The sequence below is a fragment of the Rhipicephalus sanguineus genome, chromosome 3 (assembly GCF_013339695.2).
Source record: "Rhipicephalus sanguineus isolate Rsan-2018 chromosome 3, BIME_Rsan_1.4, whole genome shotgun sequence".
Lineage (NCBI taxonomy): Eukaryota > Metazoa > Arthropoda > Arachnida > Ixodida > Ixodidae > Rhipicephalus > Rhipicephalus sanguineus.
Window position 1 is genome coordinate 221429748 of NC_051178.1, and position 26477 is coordinate 221456224.

The following is a 26477-nucleotide window of genomic DNA, read 5'->3' on the forward strand; positions in this document are numbered from 1 at the left end:
CACACACAGCACTGATGTGTAAATGTTCCGTAAGTGTGCCGTCTTTTTTTTTTTGCGCTGGTAGATCTATCTTAATAATTGCTTTCTTGTAAAATTAGATGACCAGCACCACAACCACAGTTGACATAGCACCGACATTGCGTCTGCATAGGCTGTTTTTCCAAACCTGTTTATATACCTGGCGTGGCTCTGCGGTAGAATGCCCGATTGCCACCCACAATGCTTGGGTTCGATTCCTGCTAGTATCCTAATTCTCATGCTTTGTATTCATCGCGTCAACGCTGCCGATGTTGGTTTTTAACGCTCTCGCATTTAACTTACCAATGCCTGTTGTCACCGCGCCTGGGTAGATATAAACTGTCAAAAACCTGTGGCGCATACCCGTACACCGCGACCAGTGGCAAACGGGTATGTGCCACACGTGTCTGGAGGAAAGCGTTTGACGACGTATGCGACAGGATTTTCACGTTATTCTTGTCATGAACTGACAACCATATTCGTCAAGTCCTCGTACCGTCCAGACTTAGCACCCAGACTAGGCGGCTAGATAGAAACGCTCAAAGTGCCAAAGGTTCACTAAGAAATGCTTCGCATTTAAAAAGATGCTAGAATAGTTTTATTCTAGTGGCTTTTAATTTTCATGCAGGCTACAACCACTCGAAAAGAAATGCGAAACAGCAGAGAATGTAGATGCCGCACTGTTCGCGTTTCATTCCATCCCCACAGTACATTCAAAGCAAGCAACACGATGCATATTGTGGAATCTGGACATTTCACTTAGGCCCCCAGCTGTGAGATCAAGCTCACAATTTCAGGGCCTTTCGTGAGAGTGGCTTTATTTCGAACACTTTGGCGACGTCTTCTTTGTCTCGCTTTCAGAGCGAAATTGGTGAATGTTGGGCGAAAGTACTTTGTAAGCAACAATTTGAGCAAATTCTGTTGGTGCCCTGTCTTCGAACACATCAAAGCTTTGTGCTCGCGGAAGATTTCGGCAGCACTTCAACGAACTTCTGTAGCGCGTAGAGAACGTCTAGAAGTTGTGCAGACGGGTAAAGAAGTCCACGGCGGTCTTGGTGCTTAATGAGCGAGTCCGATGGTGTCGAGGCGTTTGGCTTTGTTAAGAGCAAGAAGCACTCCTCACATTCGAAGTTTTCTCGTACGGCTCTTGCGAGGTAGCCACCGACCATAGCCAATGCGGCCACAGCTGGAGTGGGAAGTAGAGGCTTATCTCGGTTTAGCCGCTCTATGAGCTCTCTACGTGCATCTGCAGGGAATTCCTCGCTGGTTTGCTCCCTTGTGTTTTTTTGTTGCGGCAGCGTTGACAAGCAATCACTCTCTTCTGCTGCCATTATGTTGCTTGTACTCGACGCCAATGTGACACCCGTCTTGACAGTTTTCTCAATGCCTGTGAGCACGGCGCGGACGTCCGTTTGATGGTTTGATCCTGCTGATTTCCCCAGCCAGCCAAAGAACGACTTCACTGGGTCCGACATTTTCCTCGTCAAAACGAAGTGAAAAGAGATCTCCTCAAGAAGATATCTAATGCACTCAACGTTCCAACGAGTTGTGATCACAAGACCCTCATAAGTCTCTTTGGTTACGAAGTTCTTTGCCAGGCACTGACTTTTGAGATCAGCCAGGTAGTCGAGGAAGTTTGTCTCCAGCCAGATTAACTGTTAGTCGCCTGCAGTTTCAAACTGCTTGCAGTCTGCATTCTTCTGATGCCCAGACAACACACTACATCCCAGGGGCTTCCCAAAAAAGTCCAAACGTCCCACATCCCAACAAGGTGGTTTTTAGGATGTCCTTTAGACATGTGCACAGGGATCATTCCTAAAACATCCCTTGTAGGATCTGATTGGGACTTCAAGTTAGCGGTGAAATAAGCTACCGTGTTGAAAACTGGCGATCCTAAACAATCCGTAAAAGCAACTCCGCCGGAGTGCATGGTTGGCGCGCGTGCACAATTGCATATACATCACATGAAAAGCAATATATCCGCATTTTTTGTGAACGTGTTCGTTTGTTTTTTTTTTCTAAATGTCGCGCCGTTATGAGGACGAGGGATCGATTGCTGACTGCGTGAGCAAGTGTCGCACTTGGTAAAGGCGGTACGACGCACGTACTCGCGCCAAACGTTGCTCGCGCCACTATGCCATAACTATGCTCACGCACGCCGTGCCACCGGGTGGCAGAAGACGTTAGGTGGGCAAAGCCTTCGGTAGAGTGTACTAGAAGTTCTGAGTGGGACGAGCAGCCGGCTCTGCACCTGCATCGTAGCGAAGCGCGGTTCGTTGACAGTTGGCATGGCGGCGCTGCGGTCGCAGTGGATTGGTGGTGTTCGCACTGGCGGCACTGGTTCGGACATGTTCGAAGTGTGTTCGTCATCGCATTCATCTATTACCTGCGTTGGCTCGTAATGTGTGCGTGAGCGCTGCTGCTGTTTTGTCTCTTGTCTACTACTGCGCTGCGGTGGGAGCCTTGAATGCCCAAATGAGTGAGTGCCAACGACTTCGGCATCACTAAAGCTAGGCTTCGCCATTGCTACGCACCGGGATGCCGCATAGGCTATGCCGGCGTCAAAGCAGAAAAGAAGCTATCGCTGTTTAGCGTTCCAAAAGATGAAAGTAGAAGAAAAACCTGGGAAAGGAACCTCCATCGCAGCGACAAAGCTCTCGAGGAAAACTGTGCAGTGTGTGAGCTCCACTTCGAGGACCGCTACATACTGCGTGAATACGTCCACATCATTGACGGCAAAGAAGTGAGAATCGCCCACGGTGTTCCCGCGCTGACGCCAGACGCAGTGCCTACAGTCTTGCCCAACGCTCCGAAATATTTGAGCACGAAACTGCCTCCTAAACGCGCTCCTCGTAAACGGGAAGCGCCTACCGTGCCGGGACCCCAGAATAGCAAGAAAGCCTGCACGAGCACGCCTGTCGACGAGGACTTTGAAAGTCAAGGCGACGTGCACGACGTGCCGACAGCGTCGTTGAAACTAGAAAACTTGCGAGAACTGAGGACCCCGTCTAAATATTGGTCGGTGCACCAATTCCATGGCTATGAAGGCGCTGTTTATACACCGTCGAAGTTGGATACGTGCTCTGGCACTGTCACTTCAGAGAGGGCAGTCCTTTTTCACATGAGCGTGATTGAGCAGGCTAGTTACAAAACATTTCTGAATGGAAAGCTCTCTGAAGGACTTGCAAGAACTGTATTGCAGGCAGAGGAAGCCCTTCTTCAAGCATCTAAATTTCTGAAATGTCCAGGTGCACTCAGCACTTCGTCTATTACCGAAGGGGATTTAACGACGAAGCTGTTGGGCCAGACAACTGTGTTGTCTGGCCCAGCAGCAAACACGTTGACAGGAATTTGCTTGTTCTGTTGACTCAAATGGTCGAAAATTTTGTAGACTTGGTCCAAAGCCAATAAGGGTCCACATTTGCAACAGAAGGCCACTTGACCGTAGTCAAGTGGGCCTTCTGTTGCAAATCTGGACCCTTATTTTCTCCGAATTGATTCAATTACACCAATCTTAGAAACCCTTGTTTTCGGCCTTTAATTCCGTCAAAGCATTATTCTCGGTTATTCACTCTCACTCTGCACTCCCGACTTTGGTAGCCTGCACCATAGCGTTTATTATAACACTTAAGCTCCACATTTTTTTGAAACCGTGATTAAAAGCAATAAATTGTTTACAAAGTTAGCACTGGTAGTTTATTTCTGTGTAGAGCATTCTCGGCATATCTGAGTAATCTTGCGTGCGGTCGCAGCATGCTCAAAATATTGTAAGTAATTGCAATAATTAAAAAGGATACTAAAGTATCCCGACAGTTTCGAGGGGTGTGCGAAAAGCTGCAAAAGTAGTACGTCAACGGCAGCTATCACTCTCGGGCGTTCAGACAAACGAACGACTGCCGCTGAAAATTTCCACGGTAGAAAATTAGCGCACTGACACCGCATTCACTTCTAATTTATGCATTTGCCACCACAACACTTTTAAGTGGTCAATTTCTTAGAGAAATATGACCGGATCAGTCAGTTGGTATCATTGACGCATCGCTGTCCGTGTTCTAGAGGGAACACGAAAAACAATACACGGCATGCTTTCGTTGGAAAGCCTTAGAAGTCACTTTGAATTTATTCTCACTTTTTTTCTTCTACCCTAATGTCTGTATATAGATCCTGTAAATAGAAAAACAGGGCGAAACGCGAGAAAGCGCGGCCGGTGCGCGCCGGCACGCACGGTCGCGACCAATCCAGTTCGCCCGCAGCGCCCCCTATTCCGTCAACGAGTGCCGCCTCAGCAAGAGCGCTCCGTTCGTCCCACTCAGATCCTTCTAGTACACTCTACCTTCGGTTAGAGTGACCTAGAATAGGGGGAGTGTCCAAAGCGCCGCGCGAATACATGGGAGGAGCGAGGGCCTTTTGCGGTGAACTTCCGCGCCGCGGCGCTGCCGTGCCGGACCCGTGGGCTTTCTCCGCGGCGGAAGCCGCGTCAATGCGGCGAGCGTCTGCTACGCGCGTGATATATATGTCTATTACCTCATGTTGCATTTTTTCAGGCTAGGTACATAAGGGATCTCTGCATTTGAACAATTTTCTGAAGTGATTGAGATATTACACTTCTATTTGTCAATTTCTTACCGTATTTTCGTTCAGGCAGCTTGTACAGCAACAATGCCGGCATTTGTAACTTTGTTGCATGATACCTGGATATTTGTAAAGCATTTTCTATATTACGCCTTTTATGCAAAAACTTGTGTAATAAGGTTAGTTTACCTGGCATTGCTTTTCTTTCAAATGTTTGCGCACGGTGAGACTTGTTGTACGCTACCTCAGAAGCAAGAGCATAAGCCAACAGCATTGCGGTCGTATGGCCGTCTCTACTCTTTTTTTTCTTTTTTTTCTTTCTCTTGCGTCTTCCCTGTGTGCTCCGTCAATAATAAAGAGCTAGTGGAGGCTAATGAATTGTCGAATAAAGCGGTGTGCGTATGGCTAGCAAACCAGTGGCGACCATGAGTAAAAAGCTCGTAGTGTGAAGCGGTCACTGCGCGCAAGTATTTCAGCTGACTGCGCGTAGAATTTACTTTTTTTTATTACTCTTAATTCGAGCATGCGTGATGCTATTGCCCGGTTACTCGTGCGAATAAGGTTTTTTGTTTTCGTTCTTTGCGTGCGCGTGTCCGTTTTGCGCGTTTTTACACACGCACCAACGTTCTCGAACTCTGTGACCGGAACTCGGGCACGCTGATGCCGCTTGACACATGATTTTTTTGCATTCTGTTGTTGCCCCAGCACTAACACAACGCTTAAAGATGGATAAGCTCCATTTCGCACCGCATTATAAAAGTTAAGTAGACTTCAAGTGCCCTGTGTGGAAACGCGGCGCAAGAAACTACAGCGCGTAGCAGACGCCCCTCGCTTTCCGCGCGCTTCCCGAGCGCGGAAAGCCCACGGGTCCGGCGCAGCAGCGGCGCGGCGCGGGAGTTCACGGCAAAAGGCCCACGCGGGAGCCGGCGCTTTGGACACTCCCCCTATTCTAGGTCACTCTACTTCGGTTACAGTGGCTAGAATAGCGAAGTGTGAAGACCGCGCCGCCTGCGCTGACGCTCTCCACCGATGCCTCGACCGGCGCTGTCTAGGTGGCGCTGGTTGTAGCTTACACGTCGCTCGCTCGGCTCGCTGCAGCGAAGCTGCCATGTCAAGGCTGATTTGTGGCGGATATGGTTTTGTTTGCGCCGTAAATTTACTATACTATATTGCTGGGCGTAAGTGTCTCATAAATAAATGAAATTCGCGGCAGATATTATCAAACATTATCACCGTATGGTATGACCGTACGCACAGTATCATAAGTGAAGCTTTACATTCGCAAACATCGCGGCCAGCTAAGCTTGCCACTGCTTGTGATCATTCCTTGATGCTGAGAAATGTAACCGATTAACATTTTGATGGGATTGCCATTTCACAAGGTTATACGCAACCTCAAGAAGCACGAAAAAGTGCTAATATGACATCGATATTCATTTTCTTCATGTTGTTATAGTATACTTAACATTTTGCATGAGATAGTTCTTAAGGATTTAATTATTCTTGCGTATTCACACTGGAAATATATTTCAATTAACAACTGCACAGAAAATCGGAGAGCTTTTCACTCTTCTCACACATTTTATTTAAAGTGGAAGGCATCAAAGTAGGGAAGAAAGCTAGCACACTACAGGATGATGCACATAACATCGCTCTTCGAAGCTTGAGGTGCTTTTATCTTCCTCTTGCAGAACTTTTCTGTTTGTTTAGAGGTTTCGTGAAGAAGTGAAGCCGTGTGAGAACAATAAACTTGATTATATGTTGCTCGTCAGATTTTGCTTGTGCAAGTCGCACCCTACGGATGGTACGGTCTGCATTGAGTAAGGAAGTTCAACTATAGTGTCCCTTTGGAGCTTATTATAACTGAACCACAATGTGAATGTGTCCTCCAGTGCCTCCACAAATGAAAATAGTTCCGGTGACAGGTACAAAAGCCCTCCAACATCGCAGAACGCTGTGAATGACGCAAGATCCTTATCTGCGTTCTCGAGGGATGTGAGCAGCTGCTCAAAACAGTCCCGGCATTTCGTTGCCATAACTTTCCTCCGTGCTACATAGCCGGCCAAATAGTACACCAGTCTTCCCTTACTGACTTGCACAGGATACACATCGTCAGACAGGAGAGTCGATGCCTGTAGTAGACTTGAAAATTCGTCCAGGTTTCCAGTGTCCAGTAAATTGTAGACATGGATGGCCACTGCATCAGTTCCAACTAATGACGTAAGTATGTCACCTGCACAGTTGCCCGTGCCTGCTGCTTTTACCAAATTGTAAAAGCTAAGGGAATTCACGGCAGTAAGGAATTGGGTCGATGTGGGATGATCATTGCACCCGGATAACTGACGAATTATGCCGAATAGCTTTCCGATTGGATCTTGGCGATTGGAACGACAGCATTCTTTTCCAAAGGCTTGTCTGCTCTTGGTATATTACGCTGCCACTGCTGGAACAAATGGTCGTCTTTCGGGACTCCAAGCAATGAATGCTTCTGCTTGCACGATTTCTACCCAGTTGACCATCTGGGCACAAAACAGTGGCTCTGACGTCTGCTCGTGGCACACACCCCGCAAAAGACATAACGTAAACATGACAAGGCTGTCCGACCAGCAAATGCAGCACGAAAGAACAGCGTAAACATGCAAAAGAATCACGTTTGACCGGCGAGTTGCAGTGTTGAACAACGTGTTCAGCCTGAGATCCTGACGTGTATACGACAGCGCGCGCCACCTAGCGGAAACATCGTAAGGCGGCTTCACTACCTCCCATTGCAGCCGCTTGGCGGTGATCACACTTCTAGTATTCTAGCCACTGTACTTCGGTTCACCCATATAGCCGCTTAAAACCGGCTTGACTTGGCTTGAAGTGTATAAGTAGGTGGCGGCAGAGTAGCGTTTGTGTGGCTTGCGTGGTGAGTGTTGGCAGAGGAGGCACACTACTGTACTGATGTTGATATTGAGCGTGAACTGTCTGCATTAACGAGAACTGTGTGTGTTGTAGAAGTCGTAGCGAATCGTTGCCGCTTTTGTTGCGATGTCCTCCGGTTCAGTGGACCACTGCCAAATCTATAAGCAATGATAACGAGCTGTACGAGCATGAGATAAAGGCCGTGTGTTACGTGATTTGTGAAATGTGTCTGTTTGACGCACAGCTTGTACTGTGGCGTACGTGTATGTGTGGTAAGTGCATGCTCTGCGTGGCCCGTTTGTGTGGCTTGCGTGGTGGGTGCTGGCAGGGGAGGCACGGCACTACGCACTACTGTACTGGTGTTGATATTGAGCGTGAACTGTGCGCATTAACGAGAACCGCCTCTGACCGTAGGGACGTGATCGCGTTGTGTATGTTGTAGAAGTCGTAGCAAGTCGTTGCCGCTTTCGTTCCTGCGATGTCCCCCTGTTCAGTGGACCATTGCCAAATCTATAAGATATGATAACGAGCTGTACGAGCATGAGATAAAGGCCATGAATTACGTGATTTGTGAATGTCTGTCTGACGCACAGCTTGTACTGTGGCGGACGTGTATGTGTGGTAAGTGCGTGCTTTGCGTGGATCGATCGCTTACAGTTGAAAAGTCATTTGGGCGAAGTGTACTTGAACCATAACTTTTATTTAACGGTGCGGCTAGGGTTACGTCCAGGCGTAACTGTAGCCGTCGCTATCGTTACGCCCAGACGTAACTATAGCCACCGCTAGCGTTACGTCCACGGGGTCCACGGTGCAATTCTTCCTCCGTGGTTACGCGTCCTATGCGCAGACTAAAACAACTTGCTGTTTGCAATCTACTGTCCCTGAGAATATTTGACGTAAGTTAGGGGTGGTCACCTTGTGGTCGGTGTGAAAGGTTAGACGTTTACACCTATCCACTGTAACTGTAACGTTCAGCACGGCCGCTCGCTGAATTAAGCGGCCATACATTCAGTATCACTGTCGTATCACCGATTTACCAGCATCACTTATGTATTGAGACGTGCGTGGTTTGTTTTGCCGGACTGTTTCGCGTATCAGCAGCTCTGTTGTCGAGACAGACCAGCTGACGCACTTTAGGAAGACGTTAATTTCGGCCTCCGCCGGAGCCACGCTGCCTCCATCGTCTCGGGTGCTGCCTTTTCCTTAGCTTCGTTGAGGCGGTCAACCTCAGTTTGGGGCAATCACGGTTAGTGAAATAACTGCAGGTCTCCATCGAACTTGATGTAAGTACGGTTTGCGTGCCCGTGTTGATGTATCACACGTCCACTAGGGTTACGTCCATACAATAACAATCGGTACAGCTGCCCCGCGTGTGTACACATAAATGTCGTCTTTAGAAAGCCTCCTTCCGTCCAGTTATGTTGGTGCAGCCTACTTGGCCTACTCGCAACACATTGTTGCGAGATTGGGCTCACCGTCGCAGCGTTAGCAGTGTAGTATGGATGGGCGGTCGGCGGCACATATTCAATTAAGTGTTGCACATATCCAAGAAAGCGCGTTGACTGCAGCCCAATGGTGGTATATACGCCCTCCATTGCCACATTAATGCACGAAGCCGTCCTAACATTCCTATTACGTGTGTGAGAAGTGCAATCCGCCAATCAATGGGGTACTGGCCTTCGGCGACAGTCGTGTTTTCGACTGTGCTCGATGATTTTTTTTTCTTGCTTTATTTGTACGTGCTTAGGTTGTGTTCTGCCCATACTACAATATAAATGGTGTTGTGCGACTGAACCAATATACTTCTTGCTGTAGCGGCTACAAAAAAAAAAGCCTGTATTTCTGTGTAATTATAGTTGAAGTGGAACTCCGTGCACTCTGCTTTTCTGTTTGCATGAATCCGTGTACCTCTCTAGAAGTGCGTGACTTGAGGTCTTTTTTACTGCTAACTGGCCTTTGCAGACTATAGTTCATGCTTGGTATCACAAGGATTTCTAAATCGCCAACACTTCACGAGATTGCGAACAGTCATTTACACAGTTCTCTCCCGACTGATTGGAAAATGGCATCGGTTGCTTTCCTCTGTCTCTTCCCTCCTCCCGAAAGAGCAGGCAGGCGTTGTGCCCCATAGAGTTAATATACTGACTCTAGAGGAAAAGCTCCCAATAGGGCCCATGCATTGAAACCTATAACCGCATGGGTTCCGCCATGATGGAACAAAACGATCGTTGCCAGCGTTGCCAGACCCTGAGACGCTCGCTATATTTGACGGTAGTAATCAGTTTTAATCTACCAACCTAAGCCAGCTACGCGCTGTTGAGATCTAGTTCAGAGAACATCAGCTGTGTTTTGATGCGTGAAGCCGTGTGTTAGTGTAAGGTTGTCTGTGCAGCTGGTCCGGTTGATAACAGTTAAAATTTCCACCTGTTTGTGCATGGTTTTTACTAGGCACTCCCTAGCAAAGTTTCTCCGTTCGCTGATACGAAGGTCACTCGACAGATTCGCAGCTCGAAGCAAAGTCCGTAGGCCGTGGTCGCGCGCTGATTCGACTTGCAATGGCGAGACACCTGTATCCACGTTCTTTTTCAGCTCACTTCTGCCGTACTTCAGCGCAGAGAGCCGTAAAGCAGAAAAATGTCGATTGCAGCATGCAGCGGCGAATGTGAGTGAGACATCTCCTGAAAGCTTCAATCGAAACTAAAGTTACACGGCCCACGTATAAAGTATAAACAGAAAGTATAAACAGAAATCGGTTGCGACTAGTTCGTACATAACTTTCAGGGCTTGTCTCATCTCTTCTTTGCCGTCCGTCCTGGTTTGCACTGATGCACTGAAGTTTCCAGCTCGAAAAAAGGGCTGTCACATGAAGTCGAGTGGTATGCGGCGACAGAAAACGCACACAACGGGACACTATGACAACTACGAGATACACGACGCGAACGAAGTTTCAGGGGCTTTAACACGACGCGCAAACCGACGCAATCGGCCGCAAGCACACACTCGCGTACTCGCGAGTGTTGATATGGTGGTGCCATCTAGTTAACCAGCCTGCAAACGCTCCTTTCCGCGCGCAGTAAATTGCATAAATAGCCGTCGTATTCTTTCGTAGAAGTATTCAAAATAAACACAAGGCGAACGCATGACCTTCTCGGTGTACAGAAAACCAACGCACACCGGCAGGTATTTGCATTTCACCTCGAGTCACCCCACTGCCCACAAAGCTTCCTTGGTGTCGGCACCCTTTTCACGAGCAAGAGCCATCTGCACATCAGAAGGAGAGAGAAAGAGAGAGGAAGAGAGGGTCGTGGCCGAGTTAAGAAAGAACGGATACACGACAGCTTTCATCCGCCGTGTGGCACGCCGCATGTCGAGAGATCAGCTTCCCCACCGCGGAGACGCATCTGCGAACGACACACGCGACCCTCCTCCCACGCTGGCCACTCCACCGGATACAATGGTATCGAAGAAACCAGCCCAACGAGTCGTCATCCCGTATGTTCCGGGAACTAGCGAACAGCTCGCCAGGGTTCTCGGAAAAGCTGGGGTCACGTGGTTCACAAGCCGGCCTCAACGCTCGCTCGCTTACTACCGCGGCCGAAAGATCGACCATCCCGGGAGCAACACCAGGACGTGGTCTACAAAGTGTCATGTGCTGACTGTCCAGCGAGCTACATAGGCGAGAGTAAGTGCTTCCCGGAAAGAATGCACCAACACAAAAACGACGTCAGGAAGATGGAAATACAACGCAGTGCCCTTGCAGAGCATTGCGAGAAGCACGACCACAAAATTGACTTCGAGGGCGCTTCCATCATAGAAACGGAAAGGAATCTGGGAAGGAGGCTCTTACTCGAGTCGTGGCATATCCAGAACACACCTGCGAATGTGAACCGGTCCCTCGGAACAATGCCTCCGATCTACGTGCACGGCCTCCGGTACGTGAGGGAAAGAGAAAGGCGGAGCCAAAAACAAGCTGCGACGAAGCCTCCCTGATCAGCACAGTCACCCCTGAAGAGGAGACCAAGCCGGTCTCGAAACGTCGGGTTTCCTCCAAGAATTTGTGGCTGGAAGTATTTCAACTTCTTAACTGGTAGAGTTCACAGATGTTTTAGCAGCAGCACTGGACGATAACTCTTCGGAAGGCGTTCGACACCGTTTCGCACTACTTATTACTGCAAAAACTGTCCAGCTTTGACATTAATCCCCATGTTATTGCATGGGTTGCTGAATATTTACGTGAGAGGCGACAATGCGTAGTTGTAAACGGCGAACAGTCTGCAATAACTGATGTAACGTCAGGGGTGCCTCAGGGATCAGTACTGGGACCCCTTCTTTTCTTACTTTATATCAATGAGATTAACGAAAACGTACAATATCATATTAGGCTATTTGCAGATGACTGCATATTATACCGCAAAATTACTTCTGAAACTGACTGATCTGTGATCCAAAACGACTTATGTGCGATACACGCATGGTGTGAGCGATGGGAAATGAAACTGAAGCTTAAGAAAACGGTGTGCATGAGGTTCACCAGAAAAAAAAAAGTCCAGGTGAATTCGAATACACAATAAACTGCTCACCGGTAAAAATGGTGTGCGAATACAAATACCTAGGCGTTTACTTTTGCCCCTCTTTATCATGGAGTCGGCATGTGGATTATACCGTAGGTAAAGCTTGTCGGAGTTTGGGATTTTGGCGACGAAATACACGTGCATTTCCACAGCAAACCCGGGAGTTATTATATAATACGCGTGCTGCGTGTGGGACCCTTCAACAGCATCAAACAAAGAAAGGTTAGAAAAAGTTCAGTCCATGGCGGCAAGATATGTGCTTAGTTTAGTGCAACGGAATCTAAGGCGATATTAAAATGGAAGTCTCTGCAGCATGCGAAGAGCGTCATTTCGACTGAAGCTATTACATAGCATATATTATTTTCGTACTCGAATTCCCCGTGACGTATACATTAACCGGCCTCACTACACATCAGCACGCAAAGATCACGAACACAATTAAGATAAGAGAATATAAATGCAATACATCGTCCTTCAGCAACTCTTTTTTTTTCCCAGAACTATCAGTCAGTGGAATCGACTTCCTTCCACAATTGTAGGAATTTCGTCTAATGACGCATTCTTTTCTGCAATAAAAATGATTGAATCTTTTGACCACTGAGCCTTAAAAGAAATCATGCATACGCCTGGTAATCACCATAATCTATACTGTATCCCATTTGTAAACTGTGTTGTTTTCTTTTAGTGCTTCCTTTGCATCTTGTGCTGTACTATATATTTGCCACTGCCGCGCTTTGTTGTAATTACTGTTCGCATTGCCATTAACTATTATCACTGTGCTTTCTGTTTATTTTAGATTGTTTTCCCAATGTATACGACATTTTTGATGTAGCTGTGTTCGACGCAGCTGTGTACGTTTCTGTCGGCGTAGAATAATCTGCATTTTCATTTGCACCTGCAACTTTCATGCTTGTTCTTCTTCTGTACACCCCCCCCTCCCCCAATGTAATGCCTGTATGGGCGCTATGGGTACTAAATAAATAAAATAAAATAATAATTGTGTCTCAAAAATTCTGCATTCACACCTCCATACCGACACGTGCATGCACTCACTTATTAAAAATATAAAACAGCGCTTTTTTAAACACAAGGCGAAGGAAAGGAGAGACGCATGTGTCCCTCCATTCCTTCGTCTTGTGTTTAAAAAAGCGCTGCTTTATATTTTTACCATAGAACCTCACCAACTCGCCCAATTTGCGTGTCTTCCTCACTTATTAGTCTGCATACAAGCCTTGGAAATTGAAATGCTTGTTTATATCGTGCAGACATACGTACAAGCATTTGATGCTGTGCTAACACAACGGAATAGGCTGCCCTCTGAGGACGCGCGCAGGACGTTCGCAGACTAGCGAACACGGTGTGGCTAGCAGACGACGCAGGGAGCCATAATCAGCTGATAAAGTTACGTCCACCGTGTGATTCACAATGCGCACTTAAGTTTAATAATTATCTTGCCAGTCTCAGTGGTTGGCTCGTGTCACTGGGACGCTGTCGCTTCGCGGTGCGCCGTCGTCGCTCCACTATTTTGCTCGAGTGGCTGGTGTCACTACAGCAAGAGTACGGAGCGCGACGTGGGCTGGGGCGTCCACCGCTGCCACCAAGGCGATTTCCTTAAACAAAAAATATTACGGCGCCCGTGGAGCACTTAATAAAAAAAGAGAGAGAAGGACAACAGCGAAGTTCGAACCTATCGTCCTCGCAGATCCGAGCACGACACGTACTAGCCCGCTGCGCCACTAGAGCCGATCGGTTCGGTGCGTCTAATCTCACGCTGGACGTAACTTTAAGACTTGTTATTCTTACTTCCAGACGTAACTGCAACGGCTCCTATAGTTACGTCTAGACGTAACGCTAGACACTCCATTCTTTCTTTTCTTGTTGCTAGGGTTACGTCCAGACGTAACTGTAGTCACCGCTATCGTTACGTCCAGACTAAAGTCCCTAGATTTTTCCCTGTTGAAGAGCAGGGAAAATCTAGGGACTCTAGTCATGTGGCTTTCCACAAACGTGAGTACATTATTTTCCTGTTGCTCAGTGAAGGCCCTCTGCGCCCTTCGGGCGCGGCAACCTAATCGTAGGGAGCCTACATGAACAACGGTCGTTCATGTAGGCTCCCTACCTAATCGTGGCTTCGCCCTCGCTTCGCGAGTGCGGCCATTTTGCTAACGCTCAATGGCCGGTTGGCAGGGTCACGGTCACGCGCTACTGGCCGCTGTCGCGGCCACGCGCTGTTTAGCCCGCGCAGCCTGCCCCTTCGGGGCAGGCGGAGGCGTACGTAACCCAAGAGCCGCGTCGCGCTTCTCTGGCAACAGACTTCAGCAACACCTGAGACAAAAAAAAAATTGCAGCAGCAGCAAGGTTCGAACCAACGTCCTCGCAGTTCCGAGCACGACACGCTAGCCGCTGCGCCACTGAGGCCAATCGGTTCGGTAGGTCTAACGGGCTGTATTTGTATTGCTACGCTGGACGTAACTTTTAAGACTCGTTATTCTTACGTCCAGACGTAACTGCAACGGCTCGTACCATTACGTCTAGACGTAACGCTAGACACTCCCATTATTAAAAACTTTGAGCGCGCAAAAGGACGTAGGACCAGAAGAAACACAAACCACAAGCGCTCACTCGCAACTGAATTTTATTAGACGGAAGAACGTACATTTATAATAAAATTCTAATAAAATTCAGTTGCGAGTGAGCGCTTGTGGTTTGTGTTTCTGCTGGTCCTACGTCCTTTTGCGCGCTCAAAGTTTTTAATCATGCGTTACCAACTAGCCCACCTAGCCATTTTGTTACAAAGTAAATATTGCTTTAACTATTTGTAGTGGGCTGTGGGCATGAATTAAGCATTGCTGCACACAAGACTGGCTTGCCCTCAGTTTATGCCCAGTACCAAATTTTTTGCTCTCATTATGACACCATTTGTAAGAAAAGCCAGAACATTTGTTCAAAACAGCGCATATTCATGGTATTCTTTTATTCAGTTGCATGTGTGAGTCCTGCTGCTGGCCATCAGTTAGCCGGTTATCAGAAGAAAAGGGCACAGCCCAGTCTTTGTACTGGTATATACCGTATCTTTTGTGATTATGATCATGATTTTTGTCTCACTGAAACAAGAAACTGCAAAAATGTATGTTGGTGTTTCTGCTACATCTCTACGAAGCAGCAGAACCTGTTGCTCAGTCACTTGGTGTACATATTAGCAACTGGCACCTTATCTGGCTTCCCTATACCTCCAGCTTTTTTCAGTGCATCTTGTTTTCATCCTTTACCAGCAGTCAGGTAGTTCCACGCAACCGAAATGACCAACTAGCCCACTCTCTTAGTCAAGTAGGTTTTACTTCCAAACAAATGTAGCACATTTGTGATATGTACTGTTGCTCAATGATATTCTTTTTGCATGTGCTAGCTGTGTACACATATACATGGTCTTTTTTCTTTTTTTCAGCTGCTTCTAGTAGTGGTGCCCCTGGTGTGCACCTTATACCCCAAATGTCTGCACCTTTGCCTGCCGGTAATGACATAGAAAGTGCTCAGCTTCCTGGACATACGCATGCAGGTTATGAGACGGAAAGCGTGCAGCTTAGACTTCATGCTTGTAAATGCGAAAGTCGTCACCGACACAATTAGAGTAAGGTAAAAGGAGAAATTTCTGCTTATGAGCAGGTAATTATGAAGCAGGCTTTACTCCTCTTAAACTAGCAGACATGCAACAACATAGTCGTGCTATGTTTGTTTTGTGCGCCATTTTCATGCACATTTGTGCTTGCAGTGGATATGCATACACATGGAGGATTTGTTTTTGTTTTCCTCAGCTGCCTCTGCGAGCCCTGCTCCTGGACAACAGCTGGAAGGCTCTGTGTTTAAACGCGTGCACCTTGGACATCATGCTCGTAAATACCAATTCCTTTGTCATTCCTGGCATGAATTTCGTTGGTAAAGCAATAAGTAAAATTGTGCATTGTTGTTTACAAGCACTTCAGTATGAACCAGGCTTAAACGAGAAGGGACCGACAACTGACCAGAACTTGTGATTAGATCCTGTCAGAAATGAAAAGACCGTGGAATATACTGACATATTCCAGCATCCTTTTCGCGCTGTGAGTAGGATTTATATCTCTAAATTGTGTTTAAAAGTAACAAAAAAAAGGTATGTCGTGCAACCTATCACAAGAGCCTTGAAGCTAGATTGCGGAGTCGATCACTTTGCTGTACGTAGTCACATAGTCTGATGCCGTCATGTGCCCCATAATTAGTCCTAAAAATATTAGCATGTATATTATTATCCATCCCCGCTCTATTCTGTGCTGCTTATGAGGTAAAAGGAGTTGCATGGTGACAAGAAATAGCGCTGCCTTCACGGTAGCCAGTGGACCATGTCGAGCCGCGGCGCATGCGCGCCAGTACACACACACGCAGTAAACCGCCGCGCTCGAACACGAACCGCTCTCACGCTCACTGTTTGCAGCATGTCTTATCACCTATGTATACGACTTCATATCCGTCGCAGATAGAAAAATTCGAATTACAAATGTTTCACGGCATTTTCCACATTACCATTCCTTGATTATACACTCTGACTGTTAAGCTTTCTGTCGCGCTAAGGAAAATAGGTACCATAAACGTTGGTTGTCGGTGCCTTTAACCTTTTAACGCACACACAGGACAAAATAGGCATGCTATATCCCCGTTGTGCACCATCTTTGTGGTGTTTGTGTGCGCAGTATGGACATGTACATTAAGGCTTTGTTTTTGTTCTCAGCTGCCTCTGCTAGCCCTACTGTTGGACGCCAGCTGGAACGCTCTGCGTTTGAAAGCATGCACCCCAGATGTCATGCTCGTAAATACAGAGTTCTTTGTCATTGTTCTCATGATACTAGTGTTGACAAAGCAACAAGTAAACGCAGGCACTTGTGCATCTCGAATGAGGTTTAACCCTGTCTCAGGATACATAAGACAATATAGTTACGCTATGTTCCTGTTCACCATTTTCATGCATGTTTGTGTGTGCAGTACGTATACATACATGCAAGCTTTCTTTTTGTTGTCCTCAGCTGCCTCTGCAAGCCCTTTTGCTGGACACCATGGAAGGCCCTCCACTCGAAAGTGTGCACCTTAGACTACACGCTCATCAATACCAAGTTCTTTGTCCTTCTCGGCATGATTGTAGTGCCATATAATAGTGAGGCAATAAATCATTTTTGCTGGTCACTTGATGTTCTATGCATGTTGCTTGGTTTCCGAACACTTGGCTTGGTTTTAAGTGATCTAGTTATCTATGTGAAAAAAAAGTGGGTCGGTTGGACGAGGAATATGCTTTCCTGGAGAGGCAACTGGCTCTCTCAGGTAGGGGATGGTCGAGCGCAATGAAGCAAGTTAACATGTTATGGGAGCAGATGTCCCACCCTTTTGAAATAATCCTGAAGTAAAAAGTGGCCACATGTCCCAATAACATCCCAAACGCATGCAGTTTTGGGACATCCCAAAAAGGTCTTTTTTTGTATCACTTGGGATGTTTTTCCACCTTGTGTGGGACGTCTTTTGGAAGTCCCGAACTCCCAAAAGGGACGTCATTTGGATGTCCCTAGGATGCCTTTGCGTTGTCGGGTACAATTACTCACGTCCATGAGCACGAACCAGTGGTGCACGGTGTCCATAAATTGCACCGTCGGTACGACATCCGCAAAGCTTGCGTCGCACGTGTGGCCCGCCTGCTATTGCAAAAGCTTCATTGCAGCTGTCACGGGAGGAGGAAAAACTTGCACTGCTCTCTGCACGTTCACTTTTTTTCATATTCGTAGGGAATACGTGCTTTCTCGTCAGAAATCGTACTGGCTTTACAAGGCTGCCTTGCTGCATTCTGTAGAGGCTCTTCAAGTGGTTCGCTGATATTTCGCCGCCTTTTAGATGTGAAGCATCTTATAGCGGAGTTCAATCCGGTGGTGGTGGTGGTGGTGGTGTGCGGCGTGACCACCCTTAGGGACTATACATGCGCTAACCGCACACCCGCTCCGCACGTGGCGGGACACCTGCCGCCCGCAAACGGAGGAGGAAAAACCGGAACGACGCCAATCGTCGCACACGGGGTACCGGTTTTTCCTCCTCCGTTTGCGGGCGGCAGGTGTCCCGCCACGTGCGGAGCGGATGTGCGGATAGCGCGTGTATAGTCCCTTACTGCGCATGCGCAAACCTTCCCCACTTCCCCTATCCACTAGAGCACTGCACGGGCTCGGGCCTACCCGAAAACCCGGGCCCGGCCCGGCCCGTGGGCCCGGCCGGGTAAAGTAGCTTTCACGGCGGGCCCGGGCCGGGCTCGGGCCTGAAGCTCCGGGCTTAGGGCCGGGCCCGGTTTTGAGGTGGCGGGCTCGGGTCGGGTCGGGCTTGGACTTTGCCCCGTTCCTAAAGGGTCACTAAAGTGAAACATTGAATCGATTTAGACCGATAGAGTGTGCTCTGAGAATCTAAACGTCATTAATTTTACCACCAATGAGTCTATTAATAAAGGAGAAAATCAAGGTCAAAGTTCCATTTTGAAATTTCGCGCTGAAATCTCCGCACGTGACGTCATGGATTTCAAACTGTATTCGTCGTATTTTGGTGACCTTGGCTCAATTTCCAGAAACTTGGTATGTCAAGTCTGTTAAGGCCCCTCAGAGGTCAATCTACTTCATTTTTATCCACTATAAGCTACGTAAAGCCCAGTATATGCCGTCAGAATCTATGACGTCGCGGCGTTTGGTGCGTGAATTTCAAGTTGGCGTCGTTACTTGCATTTTACTGCGAGTTTTCTGTCTTACCAAGAGTCTTGTCGCGGCGAGCGTGGTGCTTTTGGAGTGGTAAAAGAGTATTCACTGATAATAGAAAAATCGTTTTTCTCTTTAATGTGCCTTGTGCCGCATACGCTGTGCATACATATAAGTCCCACATTTTATCTCGAAAAAACGCTTTTTCTATGTGGGGTAAGCTCTTTGGAGGAGTTTTATGAGGGATAAGTACTGAACTGCTTTTTCTTTTTGCATATGAGCTAATTGATTTATCTGAAACGGGCGAGCTAAATGTAAATAGACCAGCCACTTTATGTAACATCTCGCTATTCCGTGCTTTATTTGCTTTTGTTATTATTTTATATCCCGAATGTTACTCTGTAATCGCAGTAATAAATGTAGTATAATAAAATTATACCTATGAGATGTCATCACAAGAGCGATCACAGAGCTACAAAGCAGGGAAACGTTGTTGAAAGTTAGAACCCCCCCTAAAACTAAAGTACTGCACGGAGTCTTGATACATGGAATGCCTATAAAGGCACATTCTTTTTCTGTGACTCTGTGACGGCTCCCAGTGGTCATGTGGCGCGAGACGGACATGCACAACCTGCTTTTTGTGGCCACATTGTTAATGTCTGAGCTTTCGTCTTGTTCCGCCATATCAGGGGTCTCAAACTCACCTCAGCTAACGGGCCGCATTCACGAAAATTCACGCAAGGGGGGCGGAGCCCCCCTACTTTCGACAGTGGTTATTGTCGGCTGCAGACGGGGAAACTAACAAGTCAGACAAAGTTTTACTTGAACGCAGCAATAACGTAATTTTGTAATAAAATTTGTGCTACGATTCTGCTGTGACGACTGCCCTCCGTGTGTCATGACCACGCACTGTAGGCTACCTGCGGTGCGGGCTGCATATTCCACGCTTGTGCATCTTGCGCTCGAGCATTAAAGAGGAGGCTATCGCTCAGCAGGAGCTCTGTAACATTACAGCAATTTGTCATGATTTTATTTTGTCCTGCCTGCCTGAAATTTAAATAATCCGCGTCGCAAATATGGGTGCGAACCAGTAAACATTTTATAGCCCGATCAAACGCTCTCTTGTTTCAGAAAATTGAGTTCTTTGAAAACGACTAGCATCGCCACTGCTCCATGTTCAAGCTGCTGTGAGTTGAGTGTGCAGAAGTGTCCAGTATTTTAGTTGTGCCTAGCCAGGACAGCTAAATTAGATTCCCGCTTTAGTCTCCAATTAGCCTGCTTCACTTGGCTTATCATATTGTCACGTGGTCGTGACGTCGACGAAGGCAGCAGTGAACACGTCCGAGATGAATCTCTTTATTTGGCCGAACTTGTGGCCGAGAAACTAAAAGTCAAACCACAGCAATACACTGATAGCGGCGGACAGAACGTCGACCGTCGATCAACTGACAAGCGATCAAGCGCGTCGGCTTTTATACAGGCGCTATCGAACTTTCCAGCAATATCGCTGGTGGCGGCGTTATCTCTAGACAAAGCTGGAACATTCGCGTGCGGGGCGCAATCTTAACAAACCGATCTACTACAATCGCGACGCTTCTAGAACACTACTTCGCGGACAGCGTCGAGCGTTGATAACCGTCCCTGCCGGTCAAACTCGAATACATCAAAACAAGACAAGAAGTGGGCGTGGCAATATGGTAGCCTGCAGCGATCGTGGCGGCTTGTAATAAGGCAGTGGACTCGAGCAAATTGAGCAGTCCAGCTTTCTAGTTTGCCCCGTTACTTGATCTACCTCACCACTGAGATGATCAGCGTCCACGGTTTTCTGGACTAAGAAGGCTGCCTGCCTGCAAAGGATTGTGCCTGTTCCTAATATTGTTCATTTCTCTCTCTACCTCTTTGTCAGGAACGATGAATTCACAAAGAGTTGTACACGCGCAAGAACAGCTCAGCATCGTTATACTACAACTGAAAGTATCTATCATACACATATGAATCCATCTCGCCCGTTGGTATAAGCAGCCGCTGCCATTCAGAGAGATGATGATGATGAAAAAAACATTTATTATAAAAGAAAAAAAAAGAGAGTTTGGGGGCCAAAGCATGACCCCGGTACATGGTCGGCGTCCCTAGTCCGGGACACCGCATGACGAGGCCCCGTCTCGCGCCCGTCGCACCAGAGCCCGTTGCGACTCCAGTGAGGAGCAGTTGAGGAGGGCAGTCTCCCATGCCTCTCGTGAAGGGGTAGGGGAAGGGGGCAGGTCGGGATTTTTAGTACATGCCCACACCATGTGGAAGATATCGCAGGTCTCCCCACAGTGTGGGCACCGCCCATCCGTGTTTGGATCGTAGTGCTTTAATATTGCAGGGCAGAGTAGAGTACCTGTCTGCAGGCGCCTTAGAGTTCGCTCATCCGCCTTACTCAGCCCCTTTGCAGGAGCCGGGAAAAGGCGGTGAGTGTCGCGATAATATGAGAGAATTTCTTTGAACCGCAGAAGCGGTGTATTGGCCTCTGAGTCATAAGAGCCAGGGTGAGGAGCCCGGTGGGTAAGCGCTCGGGCGGCCGCGTCAGCGGCCTCATTACCTCGTAAGCCCTGATGGCCAGGAGCCCATATAATGCGTTTCGGGGTCGGATCAATGGCAGCCCGTTTTAGAATTTGGCCGGCTAAGGGGGATATCTCCCCTGCCAAGTAGTGAGCACATGCTTTACGGGAGTCCGTGATGATGACTTTCGAATTGGGATCCGCGGCAGCAAGCGCTATCGCTACTTCCTCAGCTCGCTCTGAATTTTGTGCTCGGAAGGAGAGCCCATTGACGTGTTTTTCCTGGTGAATTACAGAGGCCGTGTAAAATCCCTTGGGCGAAGGACCTGCTATGTCCACGTAGAATACACCAGGTCGAGAGCCGTGTTGTCTTTCAAGCGTCCGAGCCCGCGCTTGTCGTCTGCTTTCGTGCGTGTGCGTATCCATGTTACTGGGGAGCGGAGAGACCGAGAGCATATGGCGCCACAGTTCTGGAATACGCTCCGCCTCCTCTGCAGGGCAAACGTGTTGGATCTGTAATCGGTTTAGCAGGCGGCGCCCGGGAGCCGTCTGCACGAGCCGCGTGTATTGATTCACAAGGTGGGCCTCCCGCAACTCCTGGTAGGAGTTGAGCACGCCTAAGCTCTGAGTTTGGCGTTGGAGGTGGCCACAGGGAGATCCAGAGCTCGCTTAGTCGCCTTGCGAATGATGGCATCTATTCTGTCGTCTTCGTGCTTGTTAGTGCGAAGGTATGGGACGGCGTAGAGTATCCGGCTAGTCACGAAGGCATGGGCGAGCCGAAGCGCGTCCCTGCCCCGCAGACCGCCCCGCTTGTTGGAAACGCGGTGGATCATGCGCCCTACCTGTTCGCCTACTATCCGGAGTTTCGCAATTGTGGAGTCCGGTCTGAGTCTGTGGTGAATGAACAGGCCAAGAATCCGAAGCTCCTCCACCTCTCTGATGGGAACCCCAGACAGAGAGATGTGTATGGCTGATTTATCGGTTGGCTTCGCTCTAACATGCAGAAGCTCTGATTTGGTTGGAGCACATTGGAGTCCACAATCGTTGGCATACGCCTCGACTATGGATGCGGCCCGCTGAAGGCGTTCCTGCATTTCCCCAATGCTCCCTTCGGTGGTCCATATTGTAATGTCATCGGCATATACTGCGTGTTGAATGCCTTCCACCTGGGCCAATTTGTTTGGAAGGCGCATCATAGCAACGTTGAACAGGAGCGGTGATAACACAGCTCCCTGAGGGGTACCCCGTGTTCCCATAATGTACGGGCCATATTCCTCGTCCTCGATCCGAAGAAGGGCCTGGCGTTTAGAGAGGAAATCTCTTATATATGCAAAGGTCCTAGCCCCGCAGTCGGTGGAACTCAAGTTGGCCAGGATGCTATCGTGTTTAACATTGTCGAAAGCACCTTTCAGATCAAGGGCGAGGATGGCTTTGTCATTGTGTTGCATAGTTGTGGGTTGTATGACGGCCCTGTGCAGCTGGAGAAGGACGTCCTGTGCAGACATATGTGGGCGAAACCCAAACATGGTGTCTGCAAAGAAGCCCTTGCTCTCCAGGTATGGAGAGAGGCGATCCCGTACCATCGTCTCCATAAGCTTGCCCGTGCACGAGGTCAGTGATATGGGCCTCAGATTTTCCGTATTCACGGCCTTGCCTGCTTTGGGAATAAAAGTCACAAGTGATGTTTTCCACTCGGGAGGGAGCGGACGTCCGTCCCAGATGTGGTTCATGTATTCTAATAAATGAAGATAGGCTGTGTCAGGGAGGTTTGCCAACAGTTTCACTGTTATGCGGTCCCTCCCTGGAGCCGTACCCCGTCGCATTTTAGCTAAGGCAGCTTTAAGGTCATGCAACTGAAAATGGGCATCGAGTTCGTGGTTAGGCTTACCAGAGTACGTGTACGCCGGCCCAGTCGGGTCCTCCGTGCGACAGAGATATCTATCGCACAGAGCATCCGCAAGCTGTGCCGACGTGCCTTGGTACCCATGCAGAGCTCGCCGGAGTTGCTTTTGCGTCTCCCCTCTCGTTTGAGAGGGATCTATGAGACTGCGAAAGAGACGCCATGTCCCCTTCGAGCTCATCTGACGAGCTGCGGCGTCGCAGCGGGCTATCCAATTTGAATCGGAGAGCTGGGCAGCATACGCTGCAGCCTGCTCCGTGAGTTGGGCTATACGGGTACGTAATTTGCGATTAGTCTTCTGTTTTTTCCAACGTTTTGTTAAGCTGCGGCGCGCCTCCCACAAGTGGAGGAGGTGAGTGTCCACTGCGGGGATCTCTTCGTTGGTTCGAAGTGTAGTAATGTGTTTTTTACAGCGAAAGCTGTTATGAGATCATTTCACCGGCCGTTTTGGTGCCGTAGTTGTCCGCCGCCGCCGCTGCCGCCGCCGACGCCGCCGCCGGTGTCCGTAACCAGTATCGCTCGAAATAAGAAAAAAAACTAAATAAGAAAAAAATTCCAGGATGGAACGAGGTTCGAACCTGGGCCCTCTGCGTGGGAGCCCAGTATTCAACCTCTGAGCCATGCCGGTGCTTGAAACTGCTTTGCAAAAAGGTCCTATACAGGCTTCATGTCGGGAAGGAACCACATTAGCATATGCAATATAGCGTGGTAAAAGAGTAGAATAAGCACCAAGCGTCGCACAACGCGAATTCTGTAACCAGGCGTCACACAATGTGAATTGCGCAACGAGTAGGTTGTTAAATGCTTCCAACCCATTACAAAGAGCTCTGCCACAATTCTTCATCGTCATCACGCAAAGCATCAACAAAGTGCGCATAATGCCTTACATGCGTTTAGCAGGTACCACGGCTGTCTGTAGAATGACGAAAAATGGCAGAGTGCCTACTGCCCTACTTCTCAATAATTACAATGATTTATAGCGTAGTGGGTTCCTCGCAAGTGCACTTCTGTTGGTTGCCAAGGAAGCCCATAAGGCTCCTATGATTCATTTCCTCAGGGTCTCAATAAAGTCAATTCTCTCTCTCTCTCGCTCTACGTTTCTCCGGTTAACGTATGTTATAAAGCGTGGTGGGACAGTTAAATAACGACCGGGCGTCACACAATATGCATTACGTAACTAGTGGGTCGTTTAAAGCTTCCAACCCATTACAAAGGGCGCAACCATAATTATTCATCGTCATCAACCGCCGCATCAACAAACTGCACATAATCGCTTGCATATGGTACCTCGCTTCTCCGCAGAACAACGAATAATGTCGTGCTGGGTGCTTTCCAACTTCCCAAAAAATACGCTTTGTGGCGTAGTGGGTACGTTGCTAATGTACATGTATTAGTAGCCACAGGAGAGTTTATAACGGGCTCTAGAAATGCCGCTCTTCCAGCTTTCGCTGTGACTGTGCTGCGCTTTCCGCGCAGGCCTGGCGTTTTTCTGAATGTGGTTTATGTGTGTAGCCCACTCCGCGTAGCCGCCAGAAAATAATACGGGGGGAATAGTTTCATTACGGAATTGTTGCCAATCGGTCAGCTTGGCCTGACCCCATTTTTTATGCGCTGGCTTTTCCAGGAGTGTAACTCGGAGAAGGCAGTGATCACTGCCTAGAGAATCGCCTAAGTTCTCCCAGGTAGCATCCTTAGCATTTTTTACGAGAGTGAGGTCCGGACACGTGTCACGGGTTACGGAGTTCCCCATTCGAGTGGGGTACGCCGGATCCGTGAGCAGCGTGAGGCGAAGGGTGGAGATAAGCCCCGCCAGCTTACGCCCTCTGGCCTGCTCGTAGTGATAGCCCCAGTGAAGGCTGGGAGCATTGAAGTCTCCAACAATCACTAAAGGATCTTTGTCTGCCAATTTGATTGCACTAAGGAAGATTTCGCTGAAAGTTACGCGCGGCTTACGCGGGGGGCTGTATATATTTAGGATATGTATTGACGGGTCGCGACGTCTGAGAGGCAGTACCCTGACCATTGTGTATTCTTGATCGGTACTCAAGTTTAAATTGACCTGAATCGCTGTATATGCCTTATTCACCAGGATGCACGACGAGGGGCCCCCCTGGAAAGTACTGCACCCAGGGAATTTAGCGTCCATGCCGGGCTCCTGCAAAGCAAGCAGGGCCGGCATATTTCCAAGGGACTGCAGGTAGAGCTGGAGGTGCGACCGTTTTTTCCAAGCTCTAAAACCCCTGCAGTTCCATTGGATAATCCCAAATTTTTGTAGGTTTTTAGCTTTCTTGTTAGGTCGGCTAGCCATCTTTTAGTATTTATTTACGGTGCAGGAGACCGGCCCGGGCCTGGAGCCGGTGCGGCCGCAATAGGAGGCCGCACCGGCCCACCAGGAGCCAGCCCCGAAAAGTCTTCGTCCACTGCCTGACGAGAGGCCGTCTTGCGTTTGAGCTGCGGGGAGTCGCACTGAGTCGTGTTTTTAATTTGGGTGCTAACCCAGGGCTGCACGGCTTTAAGAACTGAGTCAGAGACCTGGGCCATAATTTCGGGAAGTGCTTGCGTTAAGGCTGCCGTGAACATGTCCTGGAAGGACGCGCGCACTGCCGACATGATTTGATCGGGGAGGGCTGCCATGCGCTCCTCTAATTGCTCGGTTTTACGCTCCAGGGACTCGAGGCGACCGGTGGCGCCAGTAGCGGAAACTGATCCAACTACCGTGTCCGCGTCCCGCCGCGAGACGCTAGTGAGGTCGGATGTTACGGAGGATCCGTCATCCCCGTCCTCTACTTCGGCTCCCTGCTCTGGCTCGGATGACCCGACCTGCTTGGCTTCTAATTCCTGAATTTTGCGCGCAAGAAATCGGTTCTGGCGCCTGAGCTCCTCTATCTGCTGCTGTAGGGCGGTTTCGGTAGGGATGGAGAAGGGGAGGGTCCGGAGACTGCCCCACCCCAACAGCTCACCTGTGCCTGGACGGGTGTCAAGGGTGGAAAGTCCTTGACCATGAGGACAGGAGGCTTCGATGGTGTCCCAGGCTTTGCATTGGTGGAGGGCCCAGTGTGGGCCTTCTTGGGCTCTGGCTTATTCGACTTGGCGGCTGGCGCTTTCTTGGGGCTGGTCTTGGGCATCGGAGGCTGTTTGTGCCCCCCCGCTGTCTTCGGCTTGGATCCGCGTGGGGATCCCGACTTTATTGGCTTCCGGAACCGTCCGGCACAACCGGGAGCTCCAGTCT

At 48.8% G+C, this 26477-nt stretch overlaps 1 protein-coding gene and 1 pseudogene across 1 annotated transcript; both read right to left on the minus strand.

Moving 5' to 3' along the window:
* Positions 1 to 603: 603 nt before the first annotated feature.
* LOC125757769 (uncharacterized) lies at positions 604 to 17961 on the minus strand (annotated as a pseudogene).
* Positions 17962 to 20867: 2906 nt separating this feature from the next.
* On the minus strand, positions 20868 to 23622 carry LOC125757979 (uncharacterized). The gene is given in 2 exon segments (XM_049414367.1): positions 20868 to 21974; positions 21977 to 23622. Coding segments are annotated over 2 exon segments (2493 nt in total). The 5' UTR covers positions 23430 to 23622; the 3' UTR covers positions 20868 to 20934.
* Between the last annotated feature and the right edge of the window lie 2855 nt (positions 23623 to 26477).